The sequence below is a fragment of the Budorcas taxicolor genome, chromosome 5 (genome assembly GCF_023091745.1).
Source record: "Budorcas taxicolor isolate Tak-1 chromosome 5, Takin1.1, whole genome shotgun sequence".
NCBI lineage: Eukaryota > Metazoa > Chordata > Mammalia > Artiodactyla > Bovidae > Budorcas > Budorcas taxicolor.
In genome coordinates this window covers 146,770,388-146,787,714 of record NC_068914.1, presented here as the reverse complement: position 1 = coordinate 146,787,714, position 17,327 = coordinate 146,770,388, and the positions used below count along the sequence as shown (strand labels likewise).

General features: G+C 48.8%; 1 protein-coding gene across 2 annotated transcripts; it reads left to right on the top strand.

Annotated features, from left to right (window-relative positions):
• The first annotated feature begins 246 nt into the window (after nt 1-246).
• PEX5 (peroxisomal biogenesis factor 5) lies at nt 247-16,276 on the top strand. 2 transcript variants are annotated; one of them, XM_052641307.1, is made up of 17 exons: nt 247-374; nt 658-851; nt 995-1,157; nt 1,475-1,510; nt 1,846-1,978; nt 2,409-2,540; nt 8,124-8,229; nt 8,752-8,842; nt 9,236-9,346; nt 9,601-9,693; nt 10,195-10,314; nt 12,833-12,976; nt 13,175-13,245; nt 13,623-13,835; nt 14,063-14,228; nt 14,533-14,690; nt 14,946-16,276. In XM_052641307.1, exons 3-17 carry the CDS (start codon nt 1,011-1,013, stop codon nt 15,145-15,147), a joined length of 1,923 nt encoding a protein of 640 aa, XP_052497267.1. In that variant the 5' UTR covers nt 247-374; nt 658-851; nt 995-1,010; the 3' UTR covers nt 15,148-16,276. The 2 variants fall into 2 exon arrangements, with proteins under 2 accessions (XP_052497267.1, XP_052497268.1); XM_052641308.1 differs by lacking the exon at nt 9,236-9,346.
• Nucleotides 16,277-17,327: the final 1,051 nt, after the last annotated feature.

Below are 17,327 nucleotides of genomic sequence, written 5' to 3'. Positions count from 1 at the left end.
GGAAGAGGCAGAACGATCTGAGCCCACGATTCCCCACAAAGCCCAAGAAGCCCTCCTAGCTCCATTCTTCTTTGAGATTTACATCAAATAAGTCCTAGCGTCCACGATCTTTTCGAACGCTCGCCTAGTCGACGCTCCAAGACTTCTCCTTTAAGGCGCTCTTCCCCTTTAAGACCCATGACTCCGCCCATTACGCTGCGCCGCGTACTTAAAGCCCCGCCCCCCCCAACAGCTTCCGCAGGGCCACGGCGGCCGCGCGACGGTCACTGCCCCTTTAAGCCCTAGCCCCGCCCCTGGCTCCCCGCCCCCTCCGCTCCGGTCCCCTCTGGCCAGCACCAGGTGCCGGGCCTGATCGTGCGGCTCCGCGCGCGGCGGTGAGCTCTGGGCCCCGAGGGGCGCGAGGACACCTTCCTTGTCTTCCCCCCGCCCTTGCGGTGTCCTCGCGGGGCGCGGGGGCGGGGCTTGAGCTACTATCGGGGCGGGAGAGATGGGGTGCTAGGAGCGCGGGAGGGGTGGGCCACGACCGGCCGGACAGGGGGAGGGGCCCAGGTGACTTAGGGGGCGGGAATGGCCCCCCCGCGGTGCTCCCCTGGCTGCAGGGGTGTGGGAGCCTGGACTGACTGCCCCGCGGCGTGCCTCTCTTCCTTGCCCGGCCAGTTTCCGCGTACAGCTCAGCTGCGGAATGGTCACCCTTGGTTCCTAGGGGTCCAGGCCCGTCTGTGGGGGGCGGTCGCCGTCCGTCCCCCAGCCTGAGACCGCAGTCGTGGAGGCCGCTGGAGAGGCCCCGGCGGAGCGCGGCAGCCTTTGAGAGGGGCGGCAGGAGGGCACCGGCGCCCCGACTCCTGGCAGAGGTGGGGGCAAGCCGAGAAGGCGCAGTGGCCCGCGGCCAATCACCTGGGACGGACGTCTGCCTGCCTCCCCCAGATCCGGGCAGAGTTGTGGGTTGGGGAAGGGTTTGGCTCTTGGACCTCATTTCCAAACCTCTGCCCATCAGAGAGCCGGCGGTCACCATGGCAATGCGGGAGCTGGTGGAGGCGGAATGTGGGGGTGCCAACCCACTCATGAAGCTGGCCGGCCACTTCACCCAGGACAAGGCCCTTCGACAGGAGGGCTTGAGGCCCGGCCCCTGGCCTCCAGGAGCCCCAGCCTCGGAAGCGGTGAGTGCTTTTGCGGTGGAAACCCCAGTGGCGACTTGGGATGGATTGTCCAGATGCACGCTTTGGGATAAATGCTTGCTTTATTGTGTTTAAAATAATAGCAGTTACTGATGAGTCAGCTTTACTGTATTAGGCATTGAACGACTTTGTATAGCAGAAGGCAACCATTTTGTAGATGAACAAACTGAGGCTCAGAGACGTTTTGTCACTTGCCCAAGGTCATGTGAATGGAAGAGCTGGAATTTTTACCCAGGGCTGAGTTATGGGTCTGTGGTCTTCACTACTGTATCATATCATCTCTCTTTCTTTTGTCTTAGGTCTCTAAGCCTTTGGGGGTAGCCTCTGAAGATGAGGTAAATATACCAGTCTCTCCTGTCTCATTTTTTGTTTGCTTGCTGTATTTTTACTTTAAACTTGGCTCACACGTATTTCAGTCTGCAGACTTCCCTGATCCAATGAGAGTTGCCTCAGCTTTCTTGTTTGTTTTTGCTTATTCTTTTTTTTTAACTTATTTATTTGTTAACTGAAGGATAATTGCTTTACAGAATTTTGTCGCTTTACGTATTCTTTGAGTGTTTCCAAATCTATGGGTTCTGGGTTTCCCTTTCCTTGTGTTTGACGTTTGTGTCCCTCATGGAATGGGCCCCTGTTTCTTGCTGGGTTCGCTTTACCATCTCTCTTCTGACAGTTGGTGGCTGAGTTCCTCCAGGACCAGAATGCACCTCTCGTGTCCCGTGCCCCTCAGACCTTCAAGATGGATGACCTCCTGGCCGAGATGCAGGAGATTGAACAGTCAAACTTCCGCCAGGCACCCCAGAGAGGTGGGTCCAGGTTCTGGTGTTAGGGAGGGGAATCACCATTTTCTGGGCAGATGGAGACAAAGGGATTTTGTATTTGGAAGCTGCTGATATTGGGGAACTGAGTTATAGAAGGAGACAAATAGAGTAGAGTGTTTTCACATGTACTCAGGGCTTCCTTGTTAGCTCAGACAGTAAAGAATGTGCCTGCCAATGCAGGAGATGTGGGTTTGATTCCTGGATCTGGAAGATCCCCTGGAGGAGGAAATGGCAACCCACTCCAATATTCTTGCCTGGAGAATCCCATGGACAGAGGAGCCTGGCGGGCTACAGTCCATGGGGTTGCAAAGAGTCGGATACGACTTAGAGACTAAACAAGAGCAACAACAGGGTTCCTGAGGCCTGATGGAATGATGTGTATTTTCCTCAGTTCTCTCTCTCTCTCTCTCTGAAGCTCCTGGTGTGGCAGACTTGGCCTTGTCCGAGAACTGGGCCCAGGAGTTTCTCGCAGCTGGAGATGCTGTGGATGTCACTCAGGAGTATAATGAGACTGACTGGTCCCAAGAGTTCATCTCTGAAGTTACAGGTGAGGCTTGTCATGGGAAAATCTAAAATAGTTCCTGTGGTGCAGGGTTCTACACGGTTATCCTCATTCATGTTTTTTTTTTTTTTTTAAACCCTCATTCATTTTAATGTATAGAGTGATTTCAGCTGCTTATGACCTTTTTGAACCTTTATGACTCTTTTCTATAGGGCACTGAACCAGGTTTCTCTTAGATGGTAATAGGGAATTGAAACTTATGCAGAGGAGTGGGTTTGAACTGGTTGAGAGACTGGGAGGAGAGAGAGAACACGAGGAGTTAGGTTTTCTTCTTTGTTACCTGGAACTTTATTATTGTAGTTTGGTGGAGAGGATCCACGGATTGGATGGGTAGCAGTGTTGCCTAGGAAGAAAGAGCTGTTCACGGCATCCCTGGGGATTCTGGCATTAAGTCGTCCTGAGCGGGGTTGGAGCCTTGGAAAGTGGAATTGTGGAGTTCAAAGGCTTGAAGTGTACGGTCTTGGTGATGATAATAAAAATTAATAATATTAGTTAATGTTTACTTCGCCATGAGCTAGGCTTTGTTTTAGTGCTTTAAATGCATTGTCCATTTAATCGCCCTGAAAACCCTTGAGGTTGTTACTGTTTTTATTCTTAGTATATAGATAAGAAAACTGAGGCTGGGGGATTAAGTAGTTTGCCCAAGGAATCATGGCTTTGTAAGTGATGGAGTTGGAATTTGACTCTGGGTTTGAATGATTCCAGAGTTGGTAGGCTTACGCATACCAGGCCTGCATCTTAAGCTCTTCAGGGTCCCAGCCTAATTTTCCATCTTTGAGTTGTCCAAGGTCATCGCACCCTGTGGGACTGCTTTTTCTCCCCTCAGCCTGTCTGAGGACAGGCCTGAGCAAGGGCCTTCTCTTCAGCTTTGCTTTTCCTGATTCCTCTCAAAGTGAGCACTGTTAGGCTATTTTCATTTAAGAAATCGAGAATAACAGGAGAGATAAAGGGAGAAAGTCACAAAGATTCTGGCCTCTCAGAGTCCTCCTGTCATCATAGTTACTGAATTTTCATGACACAGTTAATGACCTAATGGGTACCTCCCACCCCCAATCATTTTTATTGTCCTAAAGATAGACCTTCCTCTACACACAGGAGAAAACTCCCCAAATCTAGCAACTAAAATAAAATAAAGCTGCTGGTCTCTTTTATCATGACTCCCTTTCCCTCTTTTAAATTGGAGTTTAAGGAAGAACAGTGAGTGTTCTTGGTTTCTGGGCACTTTATATTCTCAAAGCCAGTTGAGCTTCCCAGTGACAAAAGGTAGATATTCTGCCCACATTTTATAGGCATGGAAATTGAGTTTTGAAAGGGTTAATATTTTGTCTGATTATCATTCAGTAACAGAGGTGATATTCAAACTTATGTCTGACTCCAGGCTCCGTACTTAGAACCATTACACTATCATTGAGAATCTTCCTTGGAATTGCCCCAACTGGAAAATCTGAGCTTTAACCATGAAGTTCCCTCCACCAGACTAGTACTCACCTTTATGTACAAACTTTAGCTTTAAGTGCTGTCTCTTATACAGAGATATTTCTGTTATAACTCATGAGCATCAGTCATTTTTGATAACTCAGGATGAGTTTTTAGTTATTATTGATGAGATTTTTGTTATTACAATTAATCAAGTGCTTGGAGCCACTGAAATCTTCCTTATCCTGTAAATAAAGAGCTACTTTAGAAAACGTGTTGGACCTGTCTTATGTGTTAAATTCTCTTTGGAAGATCTCTTTCTTCCTTCTCTTATTTCCTGGAGGCAAGGATGTGAAAAACTGGAAAGGAAAGTTGAGCTATGTGGGATCTGTCTTTGTATAAATGCTCTGTTGCAGTAATGTATTGCTTTGTATGTAGTGGCCCTTCAGGATTTATTGAATGAAAGAGTTGAGATTTGGCAGAAAGAACTAGAAGGAACTGACTTCCTAGTACAGTCCTTTGTGGTATCTGCAGAGATTTGGTTTCAGGACCCCTGTGGATGCTCAAGTCCTTTATATAAAATTGCGTCATATTTGCATAGAACCTAACCTCGCATATGCTTTAAATCTCTGGATTAATTATAATATCTAATACAGTGCCAATGCTTTGTAAATAGTCGCCAGCATGGGACAAACTCATGTTTTGCTTTTTGGAACTTTTTAGAATTCCCCTGCCCCCCCACCCCCTCTGAATATTTTCCATCTGTAATTGGTTGAATCCGTGGACGTGGAATCCCTGGACACTAACCTCATAGCATTTATGGCTGATATTTTCAGAATAGTGACATAGCCTGTTTCTTTGTGGATAAGTAGACTTCAAGATGAGAGAAGGTTATATTCTTTAAATGTTTATTAAGTCTCCATTGTAAGGATTCCAGAATCTAGTTTAAAAGGAAACAGTTTTTTCTTGTTTTAATGTTGTATTTGGAAATATAGTTCCTATGGAAGTCGCAAAATACATGTACAGAAAGTTTCTGTGTGTCTTTCCCTCTGTTTTCACCATTGGTCATTTTTGCATTTGTTCGTTATGTGCAATATCAAAATCAGAAAATTGCCATGATCCATGTATCTTATTAGATTTCACCAGTTTTACGTACTTTTATTTGTGTGTTTATAGTTTCATGTAGTTTTATCACATGCAGATTTGTGTAACTATCACTGCAATCAAGATTCAGAATTATTCCATTACCACATGAAGCTCATTTTTTAGTCTGATGTATTTCCTGATGGAACTCCAACCCTCCCCTCTTGTTTGGCAATCTTCTGGGCCACATAACTATCTATCTTGTGATTGCTCAGCTCTAGAGACGAGAAACATCTTTAAGGGGTTTTGAGTTTAGACTGCCTCAGGTAACATGGTGTGTGGGGTTTACATGACAGTCATGAGAGATAAAGCTGCTCTTTCATAGGAAGACCAGTGGCCAGAATTAGCAGATGGTGATTGGTGACAGCTCTCCCCTTGATGGCAGCAGAAAGGCTGTGGAATAAAAGGAATAATAATCTCATTGTGATGTTTCCACTTTTGTATGGCTTTGCCTTGAACAGGCAGGAATGATGATAGTAGCTAATACTTGTTACTCTGTGCTTTACACTGGCATTATCCCATCCGGTCTTCACAAGAATCCTGGTGAGGTAGCTATTATTATCTCTATTTCACAGATAAAGACTTAGAAACTTAGGGGGTTGACTGATTTGTGGGGAGGGAGACGTGGGGCAGGAGACGCACAGTGAGTCAGTGATAGAGTTGGGATCCGAGTGCAGGTTGGCTGACCCTAGAACCTGCCTTCTTTTTTTCTTTTTCTTTTTTAAGTTTAATGAGTTAATTTGGCTGTGTCAGGTCTTAGTTCGCGCACACAGGCTTCTCTCTGGTCATATCGAGAGGGCTCCAGAGTGCGGGGTCTGTAGCTGTGGCATGCGGGCTTAGTTGCTGCGCAGCGTGTGGGATCTTCGTTTCCCGAATCAGGGATCAAACCTGTGTCTTGCGCGATGGAAGATGGATTCTTAATGGACCACCAGGGAAGGCCCTAGAACCTGCCTCTAGACCACTGTGTTATTTAGCGGATGTGGAAACTTCCATAGATAGAGGTAGGAAATTCTGAGTTTTTGACTGTTGAGTTGGCGTTCATGTTTCTAGATGAGATGAACACACACTGAGAATTGAAGTGAGGTGGAGGCTCTGAGTCAGGTGTCTGGTATCTAGGTTAGGTTGCTGGGTATCACTGTAGGATCTCCTGACTTTGGATAGTCCCTCCCACTCAGCAGGCCTTAGGTCCTTCAATCTCACAGGCAAGCAGATGGATCTGGTTTTCTATAAGATTTTCTCAAAAAGAATTGAAGGCCAGGTAGTATTCTTTTGATTATTTTATTTTACATCCTTTGTTGGAGTAGATTCCCAATGCCAGAAAATCTTGAATCTCATGGCCAGTATGGTTAAATACCAAATTACGGCTCTTTGATGATGATGCATCTCTGGGATTTTTTTTTTTTTCCCCTAAACTTCTTGTCCATTGTAGAGTCTGGGTCATTTTGTATTTTTTTTGTCGCTTCTTGTCCTATAAAGGAGGATTGCACAGAACTGGTGTTCTCTGTAATTCGAGGGGTATTTGTGGCCAGAATATGCTTTTGCGAAACATTCCAGCTGAAGGCATGACTGGAGGGTGAGGAGAAGGGACTGGTTATTTTTCAACAGAACAGGATAGGGGTATTAGGCATTTCCTTATTAGGTCTCCAGACTTGAGCCAACAGTCTAGCTGGGGCAAAGGAAAGAGAAATGTTGCCTGTAAAAGCCAGTGAGGGAAATCAGGATATAAATGTTAGGAGCTCTTGAAATTAAGAGACCAAGTCCATGATCAAAAAAGTTGTCAACCGTATCTTTCATTTTACTGTTAATAAGTCACTCATTATTTATGGTTAGGTGATATCTGTGAGTCTTGATTTTTTTTTTTTTTTCTTTTTCAGATTTTGGCATTGTTTTCTCAGATGTTGAGATTAACTTGTTGAAATTATTCAGACAGAGTGTCAGTTCAGTGGAATAGAAAGTTCTGTTATAAATCAATACTGAGAAGGTCACCTTGCCTCCTTGGTGTTAAAAGTGGTGACAGAGCTTCAAAAGACAGGATGACCGTGTGTAAGGGCAAGAGGGCAGAGCAGAAGGAAAGAAGACCACAAGCCCATCATTCACTTCGTGTACTAAATCCTTAGGGCCCCTTTAAATCCTTTAATCTGTCTCTCTCTCTCTCTTTATTTCTGGCCTCCGAGTAGTAAAGAGCAAAGTCCTGCAGGTTGAGAAAAGTTCAGCAGCCTCGTTTGTTATGTTTATTCTGAGATTGCCTTGGTGCAACCTTTGTCACGAGAGCTTCTGAGACAGTTTCTAGAATTAGACTGAAAAACGTAGCTCGCAAAACCAGGCAGAAGTGACAGAAGTCAGAATAGTGTTTATCCCGGGGTGGGTGGTTGTGGGGGCCTGCGAGAACCCGCGAGGGAACTGGAGACGGTCCATGCCGTGGGCTGGAGCGTGTCCACAGGTAGAAATTAATGACGCAGCACACCTAAGTCTGGCCCGCTCTACATACTTTCATGTCTGTATGTTACATCTCCAAAAAAGGTCCAGTGGGCAGAGTGGACCCATACATCTCTAGGTCTGGCTCAGCATTCTGCTCCTCAGATTCTCTTGGTGGTACATTATGTTAGGATGAAATACGAGCCTCCTGTGGCCTGGAGGGCGTGAACTGTATAGACAGAGACAGACAGAGGCTTGATTAAGGAGTGGGAGCGCCCATGTCTCCCTGGTTCCCTGAGGTCCCCGCATCACTTCTGAGGAAGCCGGAGGCCCGGCGCCTGGTGTCTTAGTGAGCACTCTTGTATTTCAAACAAAAAGGGTTTGGTCCATACCCCTCTCCTGAGCTGCCTCATTTGGTCTCCTGTCCCCAGCTCAGTACATTTGTCCCCCAGGCCCCTGGGGAGTAGGTTGGATATTGAAAACTTGGTAGTGTTTTCTTTTGACCAGGGGCGTCTGTGGGATTCTGCCTTGACTTGGTTCATATTCTCCCCTTCCTGCTCCCTTGCTGACTGCTCACTTCTCTGCTCCTTGCAGACCCTTTGTCCGTGTCCCCGGCCCGCTGGGCTGAGGAGTACCTGGAGCAGTCAGAGGAGAAGCTGTGGCTGGGAGAGCCGGAGGGAACGGCTGCCGCTAATCGCTGGTGAGTCCAGCCTCTCCTCTCTGGATGGGCTCTGTGGAACGAGCATTGGACAGTCCCCTCCCTCAACCCCCTGTCTGCTCCTGTGCCCCCAAGCTCCTCCATCCACATCCTCAAACCTAGTTGCAGCCCTTTCATCACCTACCCTAAGGCTTCCACGTGTACTATTATCCCAGTTCATTTATGTTTCAAATGAGATTGAATCAAGAACCCTAAGTATTGTACCAAGAATTCATAGCTTTATCTGACGCACCTGTTTCCCTTAAATTTGGAGCCTGCTACTGTCTGTTCCTTCTCTCTGTCCCAAAGATGGTTTGGGGAAGAGAGCGGTAGAAGCGTGTAGCTAGTGCTCTGCCCCTCCTGCCCAGAGGTCCTTCTTTAATGTAAAGTGGAATTCGTGGGAGTGTGGTCACCCTGTCTGTTCCCCGATGAGAACTCCAACTACCGTGGGTGGGGAGGGGGGAATGGTGAGGGCAAGGTAGTGCAGACCCACGTGTGCAGTTGGTGCATCTTCGCCTGTTCCAGGTATGATGAGTACCAGCCCGAGGAGGACCTGCAGCACACAGCCAGTGACTTTGTGGCCAAGGTGGATGACCCCAAGCTGGCTAACTCTGAGGTGAGCTGCATCTCACCACCGCTGCTTCATCCGAGAAGTCAGGGGAACCCTTTCCTTACCCCCGTTTAGTTTAAACAGAAAGAGCTGGGACCCGGGGTCCAGTCCTTCCTCTCTGGGGAGCAGAGACTTAGGGCCCTGCCTCTTCCCCCGAGTCTTCTTGCCTGCACTTCCTTGCCTGCCAACCCTCTGTCCTTTCTGTGCCATCTCCCATCTTGAGAGCCAGAGATCCCCCTCTCTTTGCTCTCCGCTTTTTCCAGGGTCCTTAGCGTATCTTGTCTGAAGCTAGAGGTGGTCCTCAGGGGGAGGGGTCAGCGTAGGCTCCTCTGGGCATGGTCGAGAGGGCACACCTGCAAGTCCTCTCCCAAGTGGCCTGTGTGTATCTCTGTGCCCCAGTTCCTGAAATTCGTGCGGCAGATTGGCGAGGGGCAGGTGTCCCTGGAGTCCGGCGCAGGGTCAGGCCGAGCTCAGGCAGAGCAGTGGGCGGCAGAGTTTATTCAGCAGCAGGTAGGCTCCTGTCACCTCCCAGCCCCACCCCGGAGCTGCTGGTGCCCCCGGCCGTGGGCTCAGGGGTCCCAGAGGGTGAAGGGAACCTATTGCCAGCTTGTTTGGTAGCATCCAGGTCCTGAGTGGGCGGGAAAGAGATTCTGAGAATGTTCTTCTCAGAAGTGCCCAGGTTGGTGGTGTCCAATGGGTGTTCATTGAGTGTTTAGTGGGTAGAAAATTGGTGGTGGTGCTATGACCAGCCTGCTTTGTTACAGGGCACGTCAGAGGCCTGGGTTGACCAGTTCACAAGACCAGTAAACACGTCTGCCCTCGATATGGAGTTTGAACGAGCCAAGTCGGCCATAGAGGTGAGAACAGCTGGCGAAGTGTGACCAAGCCAGGAGGAAATGCTCCTGTGGAGAGAGTGGTTGTCCCAGCGCTAGGGATGACAGACGTTGTATTTCATAATGTTCTGGATCATCTGTGTCAGAATTACTTGGGATGGGATGTGAGTGTGAGTGATAGTCACTCAGTCGTGTCTGACTCTTTGCAACTACATGGACTGTAGCTTGCCACACTCCTCTGTCCATGGAATTCTCCAGACAGGAATACTGGAATGAGTTGCCATCTCCTTCGCCATGGGATGGTGTGGGTGCCTGTCAAAAACACCAGTTCCTGGGCCTCCCAGACCACTGAGTCAGGATCTGGAAATAGCATCTGGGAAGAGCAGCAAAGGAAAGCTCTCCGGTGATCTGAGACACGTGGGAAAGGAAGAGCTACTGCACGGGGAGCCCGTTGTAGTGGCACTGAGAGCGGGGCGGGGCCGTCACAATGGACCTTCTTCCCTATCTGCCCTCCCTCCCTTACAGTCTGACGTCGATTTCTGGGACAAGTTGCAGGCAGAGTTGGAGGAGATGGCAAAGCGTGACGCTGAGGCCCACCCCTGGCTCTCTGACCAAGATGACCTCACGTCCGCTTCCTATGACAAGGTGAGAAGTGGCTGTTTTCACGTTGCAGGGTTTCCTTCTTTTATTGTCTCTCCTTTAATCCTGAATTTGAAGGGTACCCACATTTAAATAATCATTTTCTTGAGCCCCCTTCCATGAAAAGGAAGCCTGGATTACTCCCTAGCATGCTAAGTCACTTCAGTGGCGTCCAGCTCTTTGCGGCCCCATGGGCTATAGCCTGCCAGGCACCTCTGTCCATGGGATTCTCCAGGCAAGAATACTGGAGTGGGTAGCCATTCCCTTCTTCAGGGGATCTTCCCGACTCAGGGATCGAACCTGCGTCTTTTAAATCTCGTGCATTGGCAGGTGGATTCTTTACCATTAGGGTCATTCCATGTTCTTCTCTAGTCATTGAAAGTATTCTTTATTTTTGGGATATAAAAGTTAATAATAATAACAATAATAAGTGACATAGTACCTGAAACAGAGGTTTGCACATGATGCGTTAAGAGCACAGGAGGAGCTCTGCTTTGGAGGTTGGTTGAAAGCATTTTAAGAACATTGATAGCTCCTTTGGTAGAAAATGTTAGGTAGTAGGCCATCTCTGCCCTCCAACTTAGTATCTATTTACTTATTTGTTTAAAAAAAGTAATTTATTCTTTTGGCCACGCTGCAGGGCGTGTGGGATCTTAGTTCCCCGACCAGGTCCCCTGCACTGGAAGGCGGACTCTCAACCTCTGCACTGCCAAGGACGTCCCTGTTTTTAGATTCTTGAACCCTGTTTTGACATCATTGATACCTTGGGTGGGATATTGCACAATTAGGATTAGAAGCATTGAATTAATGTTCCACGAAAATATGCTAAACTTTATTATCACATGAACAATCCGGATTTTATCTGCCTTTTGCTGTTATTGAATTATATGTCAGTAGTAGTGTGTTTTTTTGTTTTTTTTTTTCAGATGTGGTTCTGACTCTGTCAAGTGAACTCATGGGTCTCTGAATGTAAAGTTTTTTATTCATGGTCCTTAAATTTGCAAAACTGCAGCCATACCGTGAGCAGCTATTGTAGACTGTTAAAATGAAGGCCAAAATTCTGTGATGGAATACACTCTACTTGGTAGTGATCCTGTGTTTGCAGTATGATCCTATGAAAGTTTGAGCAGACCAGACAGTGGATCAGGCCTAATGGTTAGACTTTTTAGGCTGTAACAGTGATCCCAGGCTTAGCCTGTATCTTGTAGGTTGTCACGGGCTTCCCTGGTGGCTCAGACAGTAAAGAATCTGCCTGCAATGCAGGAGAACCAGGCTCGATCCCTGAGTAGGAAAGATTCCTGGAGAAGGGAATGGCTGCCCACTCCAATATTCTTGCCTGGAGAATCCCATGGACAGAGGAGCCTGGCGGGCTACAGTCCATGGTGTCACAGAGTCGGACATGACTTAGTGACTGAGAAACAACAACATCCCAAGTCCATCTCCTGTATGTCGCATTTCTTAAATCTCCGTTGTAATTATTTAATTTTTATCTGTCACAAATAATTTGCATCTGATGGCTTACAGTGGTTTAGAACTTTGCTGGCAGGAATTAAGCATTTCTGGTTCTTGAGCGCTTTCACAATGATAGTGAAGAAGGGCCTCATCTATGTTCTTATTTCATAGTTTTATTCTGGTTTGTCCTTACGTGTATTCAGAAAGGGCCTTGTCCTGTGTTTTGTATCTTGTTTTCATTCTGGTGTGTTGTTTTGTGGTGGTGACCCCTGCTCTCCTCAAAGGAGCGTTTTGTTCCCTTGTCACAGTCACACGCTTGCTAGGAATCCAGTTTACCTAACACCTCTCTGCTGCGTGGACGGCCCCGGGACAGAACTCAGCACAACAGCATCCTAACCCCTCAAATGAGAACACCTCCACTAGAACAGGACGTGGAATTTAGAACAGGATTTTGGAATTTAGCTTTCATTTACTATCAGATACAGATTAATACTAATAACTTTTAAGAATGAAACTGGAGAATAAATTAAGTTTTTCAAAGTGCTTGAACACATACTATCCTGTCAGTATGCATAGGACTCTGTGAGCTGGGTGAGAGTTGCATTTGAATAGCAGAGCCTCAAATCACATTTCCTTTATATATTATCTCACTATTGCAAGATAACAAGAAAAGCCCTTTGAATAGCTAAAGAGAGCTTATCTCATACCCTAAGCAGATCCTGTTAAGAAATGTGCTCTGTCCAGTCCTGAGGAGTCAAGGATGTGGAAATATCAGCCAATAAAGACTTCCTAAAAATAAGTTTAATTGCAGTGTGGATCAGAGTTTGCCAGGCTTTCCAGCTGCTGGGAGCAGGGTAGCAGCATGGGCTGACTTCATGTGGTTGCGGACAGTCTCCTTCATGACATGAAGGGTTTGCCAGCATTTCTCCGGATCCCTTTGTGGAGGCCCTCCGCTTCCTCTCCGCCTCTTGCCTGTCCTGGTTGTCATCTCTCATTCCCACTGCTCCGTAGCGGCTCCCTCTGAGATTGCTCCTTCTGAGACCGGGTCTCACCTGGCTCCTCTTCCTTGTAGGGGTACCACTTTGAGGAAGAGAACCCCCTGCGGGACCACCCCCAGCCTTTCGAGGAGGGGCTGCGGCGGCTCCAGGAGGGGGACCTGCCCAACGCCGTGCTGCTCTTCGAGGCAGCCGTGCAGCAGGACCCCAAGCACATGGAAGTGAGCGGCTCCTCCTTCTGACCTGATTAGAGAGGGCTCCGCCAGTCTGAGGGAGGCCCCGAAGCGGGTAGTGCACAAGGGTTAGGGTCTGGGTGACGGCCTGGGGTGGGGGCCTGGGAGTGAGATGGTGAGTCCATGGGGAGCCAGAGGAAGGGACAATGACTACACGGGTGATGAAATCTGGCATCTTCTCTCTAGGCTTGGCAGTATCTGGGGACCACCCAGGCAGAGAACGAGCAAGAACTTTTAGCCATCAGTGCGCTGCGGAAGTGAGTACTCTGAAGAGAGGCACGGGTCAGGGAGGGGTGAGGTGGTCTTGCAGCTCTACAAACAGCGTTTAGAACGACAGGTCATGGTCTTCTTTCTGGCCACTAACAAGCGTTTTTTTCATGATGAAACTCTAAGGTTTGGAGTGAACTTGGGAATAATTGTCTCCATTCCCTCCCCAGCTTTTGGTTTTATTTGGGGGACCCTGGCTGATTCCTCAGCTGCTGAAATGTCCCCTTTCTCAGATCTGTGACTTTATTAATGACCCACCAGTAGGGAATTCCTCTGTATCTGGATGGAGGGAGTTGGCAGGTAACTCTCGGCTTGGATTGCAGGGTGCCGCTGCTGAGACCAGCCCTGTCCCTCTCGGTCCAAACAGGTGCCTGGAGCTAAAGCCAGACAACCGGACGGCCCTGATGGCACTGGCTGTGAGCTTCACCAACGAGTCCCTGCAGCGGCAGGCCTGTGAGACCCTGCGAGACTGGCTACGCTACACGCCGGCCTATGCCCACCTGGTGGCACCTGGGGAAGAGGGGGCCGGTGGGGTGGGCCTGGGCTCCAGCAAGCGCATCCTGGGGTCCCTATTGTCCGAGTGAGTGAGGGGCTCCTGGGGTGGCTGTTGGTGACCAGGGAGAGGGAGGACCTGGACAGTGGAAGTTGGGGTAGATCGCCGCTCAGTTCTGGGGGGTTGGGAGACTCAGGGTTGGAAGGAAGGAAGGGTGCAGGTGGACGGATGCATCGTGGGCTAGTTACGGGAGTACTGGGAATATAGACATATCCATCCACCTGCCTTTCTGCATCTTTGTCTTCCTCACCCAGCTCCCTGTTTCTTGAAGTAAAAGAGCTCTTCCTGGCTGCTGTGCGCCTGGACCCGACATCCATCGACCCTGACGTGCAGTGTGGCCTGGGGGTCCTCTTCAACCTGAGCGGGGAGTATGACAAGGCGGTGGACTGCTTCACCGCTGCGCTCAGCGTCCGCCCCGACGTGAGCATCTGGGGAGGAGGGGAGAGAGGCCCTGACTCCGTGTCCCAGGGAGGCGTCATTTGATGGGACCTTAGTGTCACGGGGTGTTTCCTTCCAGTTCTGTGTCCTGGTTTCCTTGGGAGAATTGGGAGGGGAAGGGCGGGAGTCCAAGCTCATCTGGGCTTAGGGGAGTCTGCAGGGGTGAGTGGAGACAGGAATGGGATCGTAACACGCTAGAGAAATAGAGTGGGGAACCAGGGGAGATGGGGCAGAGTTGGATCTGAGCCTGGCTGGTGTTTCTAACCCTTGGCCATCTCTGTCTTAGGACTATTTGCTGTGGAATAAGCTAGGGGCCACCTTGGCCAATGGAAACCAGAGTGAAGAGGCAGTAGCTGCATACCGCCGGGCCCTTGAGCTCCAGCCTGGCTATATCCGGTCTCGGTACAACCTGGGCATCAGCTGTATCAACCTTGGGGCCCACCGGTAAGAGTGTCTGCTGAGGAGGGAATGAATGAATGAATGAACGAACAAATGAACAAATGAGTGAGTGAACAAATGAATGAGTGACTGAATAAATGAATGAATGAGTGAATGAACTCCTCCCTGCCGTGGGCCCTGGCTTCTCCTTCTCTGATCTGTTACTTCACCACCAGGCCCAGCTTGCTTTCTCCCCTTGCCCACTGACTTGCCTCCTTCCCTGGGTGTCCTATCACCAGCTCTCATGCTTCTGCCCTGCAGGGAGGCTGTGGAGCACTTTCTGGAGGCCCTAAACATGCAGAGGAAGAGTCGGGGCCCTCGGGGTGAAGGGGGTGCCATGTCAGAGAATATCTGGAGCACCCTGCGTCTGGCCTTGTCCATGTTAGGCCAGAGTGATGCCTATGGGGCAGCCGATGCCCGGGACCTGCCCACCCTCCTGGCGATGTTTGGCCTGCCCCAGTGACAGTGGGATGAGCTGCCTTGCGAGTGTCTGCTTGGAGGGGTCCCTGCGCTGGACATGATTCCCTCTCCCCAAATGGGCCTACCAAGGGGGCGGGCTGATGACCACAAGCGGTACCGCCTCTCAGGGGCCACCTCCGCGTAGGGGTGGGTAGTCTGCATTCTAGTTCCTGCATAATTGTAGGAAAAGGAGCCGTGTCATTGGAGCCCTTGGTAATTCAAGGGCTGTCCGTCCAGCTCCCTATCTCTGCTCATCATGCCCTTTCTTGGTGCTGCTTTTTGGTTAGGACCCAAAGATAGAGGGTAACTCTTGTCATCAGCTGCCGTTTCTGATGGGTCTGCCACATTTGTAACATCTGTCCTCCCCTGACCTTTCCCAGGAGTTGATAATCACGCAGCCTCCTCAGGCAGTGGTGTGGGGCAGGTCCTACCGAGCACCTCTGTGATGACCGTGTCTAGGGCGGCATGTGACATTGAAGTGTTGATCTGGCTCAGCGGAGCCGGGTTTTTAGGGGTACTTGTGGTTCTGTCATCCTTGGACCTCCCCTGGGTGCAGCTTGGGTTTCCTGGTTGCTGCTGCACACAGTGATGGGCATCATTGCAGGAGGGGTCTTCAGGGGCTACCGGGGTCAGTTGCTGCAGAGTGTTTGGGTGGGGGGAGTGGGGAGCAAGGCTTGTTGTGGACTGAGCCTCAAAGGGACCAGATGGGCTCAGGTCCAGGGCTCTGGTCTGGGGCCTGTGGAGGGAGGACAGAGCAGGGACAAGGACCGTCCCGAGTACGGCCATCCCCTCCGCGTAGAACGGCCTGCGAGTCAGAATTGAGCCAGCTCTTCTGGAAAGCCAGTTCAGAAATTGCCACCTTGTCAGATCCCCAACAAAGAGAGGGTTCAGCTTTACCTTGAGCCTCTGCCTTCCTTCTTCCCCCGTACCACCTCCACAGGGGGAGAGTGAGCATGGATTCTGCCAGGAGACACACTCACCCCAAAAATGCCTGAGGTGGCCACGAAGCCGCTTGCCTTGTCTTCAGTAGCTAATGACCAGAGAGATTTTTTTTTTAAACTACCATGGTCCCAAGGTTCCATCCTGAAATTTATTTTTCTTTGTATGAATATGTGTAAATGATTTAAAAAATAAAGGTGTAAAATATTTGTATGAAGAATAAATGAAACTGACATGGCTTTGAGTCCTGCTACTGGGCGTGTAGTTGGTGTGGTGGGAGGGGAGTTGCTGTTTGGAGGTTGGTGTTCAACAGTTTTTCTCTCTTTTTCTTTCAAATTCTCACTGGAACATTGATTACCCAGCATCTACCCAGTAATTATTCAGCACCTAATACACGGGAGGTACACAAATGAGACGGTCAGGGTCCCTGTGTTCATGGTGCTGATGGTTTAGCAGGAGAGTCAGGTGTTTAGCAATCACGCATTTTTTACTTGTGTTACTTCAATACGGAAAAATATGGGCTACAATATAATTGCTTGGTATTTTTTTATTACAAATTATTGCATGGAAAGACTTCAGTAGTCTTTTTCAATGCTTAGGGCATTGAGATGCCAGCATTTCAATGTGGGCTTTGCCAGGTTTTATCAGAAACTAGAGACATATGAAGATGGGTCTGTATCCTAGGGAAAAAATTTAAAGTATGCATATTTATATTTGGAGGTAAATGTCTATGGCCATGTTAGAATTTGAAATGTCTAAAAGAGAACTGGTTCAGTAATCCAGACAGTGAAATATTATTTAGGTATTTAGTTATATTTAGGGAACAACATCCAACGATAAAGCTAACAATATAATGAGAAAGAAAAGGTTAGCAAACATTTTACAAGTCGTCTCAAGAAGAAAATGAAAAGAAGAAATTACCAGTATGTTAAATGTGTCAAGATTGTGAGGAACTTTTGCCCTGCTTTGTCATACTTCTCTTTAATTTACAAATTTCCTTAGTGCGTGTGTAATACTTATATAGAAAAAAACAACATTATGGGGAGGACAGCAGCTCTTGCTGCCACCTGGGTCTCTGAAGGGCAGTGGTGCAGGGCCCACAGTTCTGGGAGTGGGCTGGGCAGGCTGATACAGAAGTTTGTGGTGTGGAGATAAGGAGACGTGTCTGGCAGAGTAAATAGCCTAGGAGTTGAGTTAACTTCTGGTTTAAGCAAAATCTCCAGGTTGATCTGCTCTGCCTTGTGT

Bases quoted from the DNA above. Each gene is read 5' to 3' on its own strand.
- PEX5 (XM_052641307.1), top strand. From the start codon at position 1,011: ATGGCAATGCGGGAGCTGGTGGAGGCGGAATGTGGGGGTGCCAACCCA. The intron at 10,315-12,832 runs GTGAGAAGTGGC...TCTTCCTTGTAG, and splicing joins CGTCCGCTTCCTATGACAAG to GGGTACCACTTTGAGGAAGA. The intron at 13,836-14,062 runs GTGAGTGAGGGG...TTCCTCACCCAG, and splicing joins CTGGGGTCCCTATTGTCCGA to CTCCCTGTTTCTTGAAGTAA.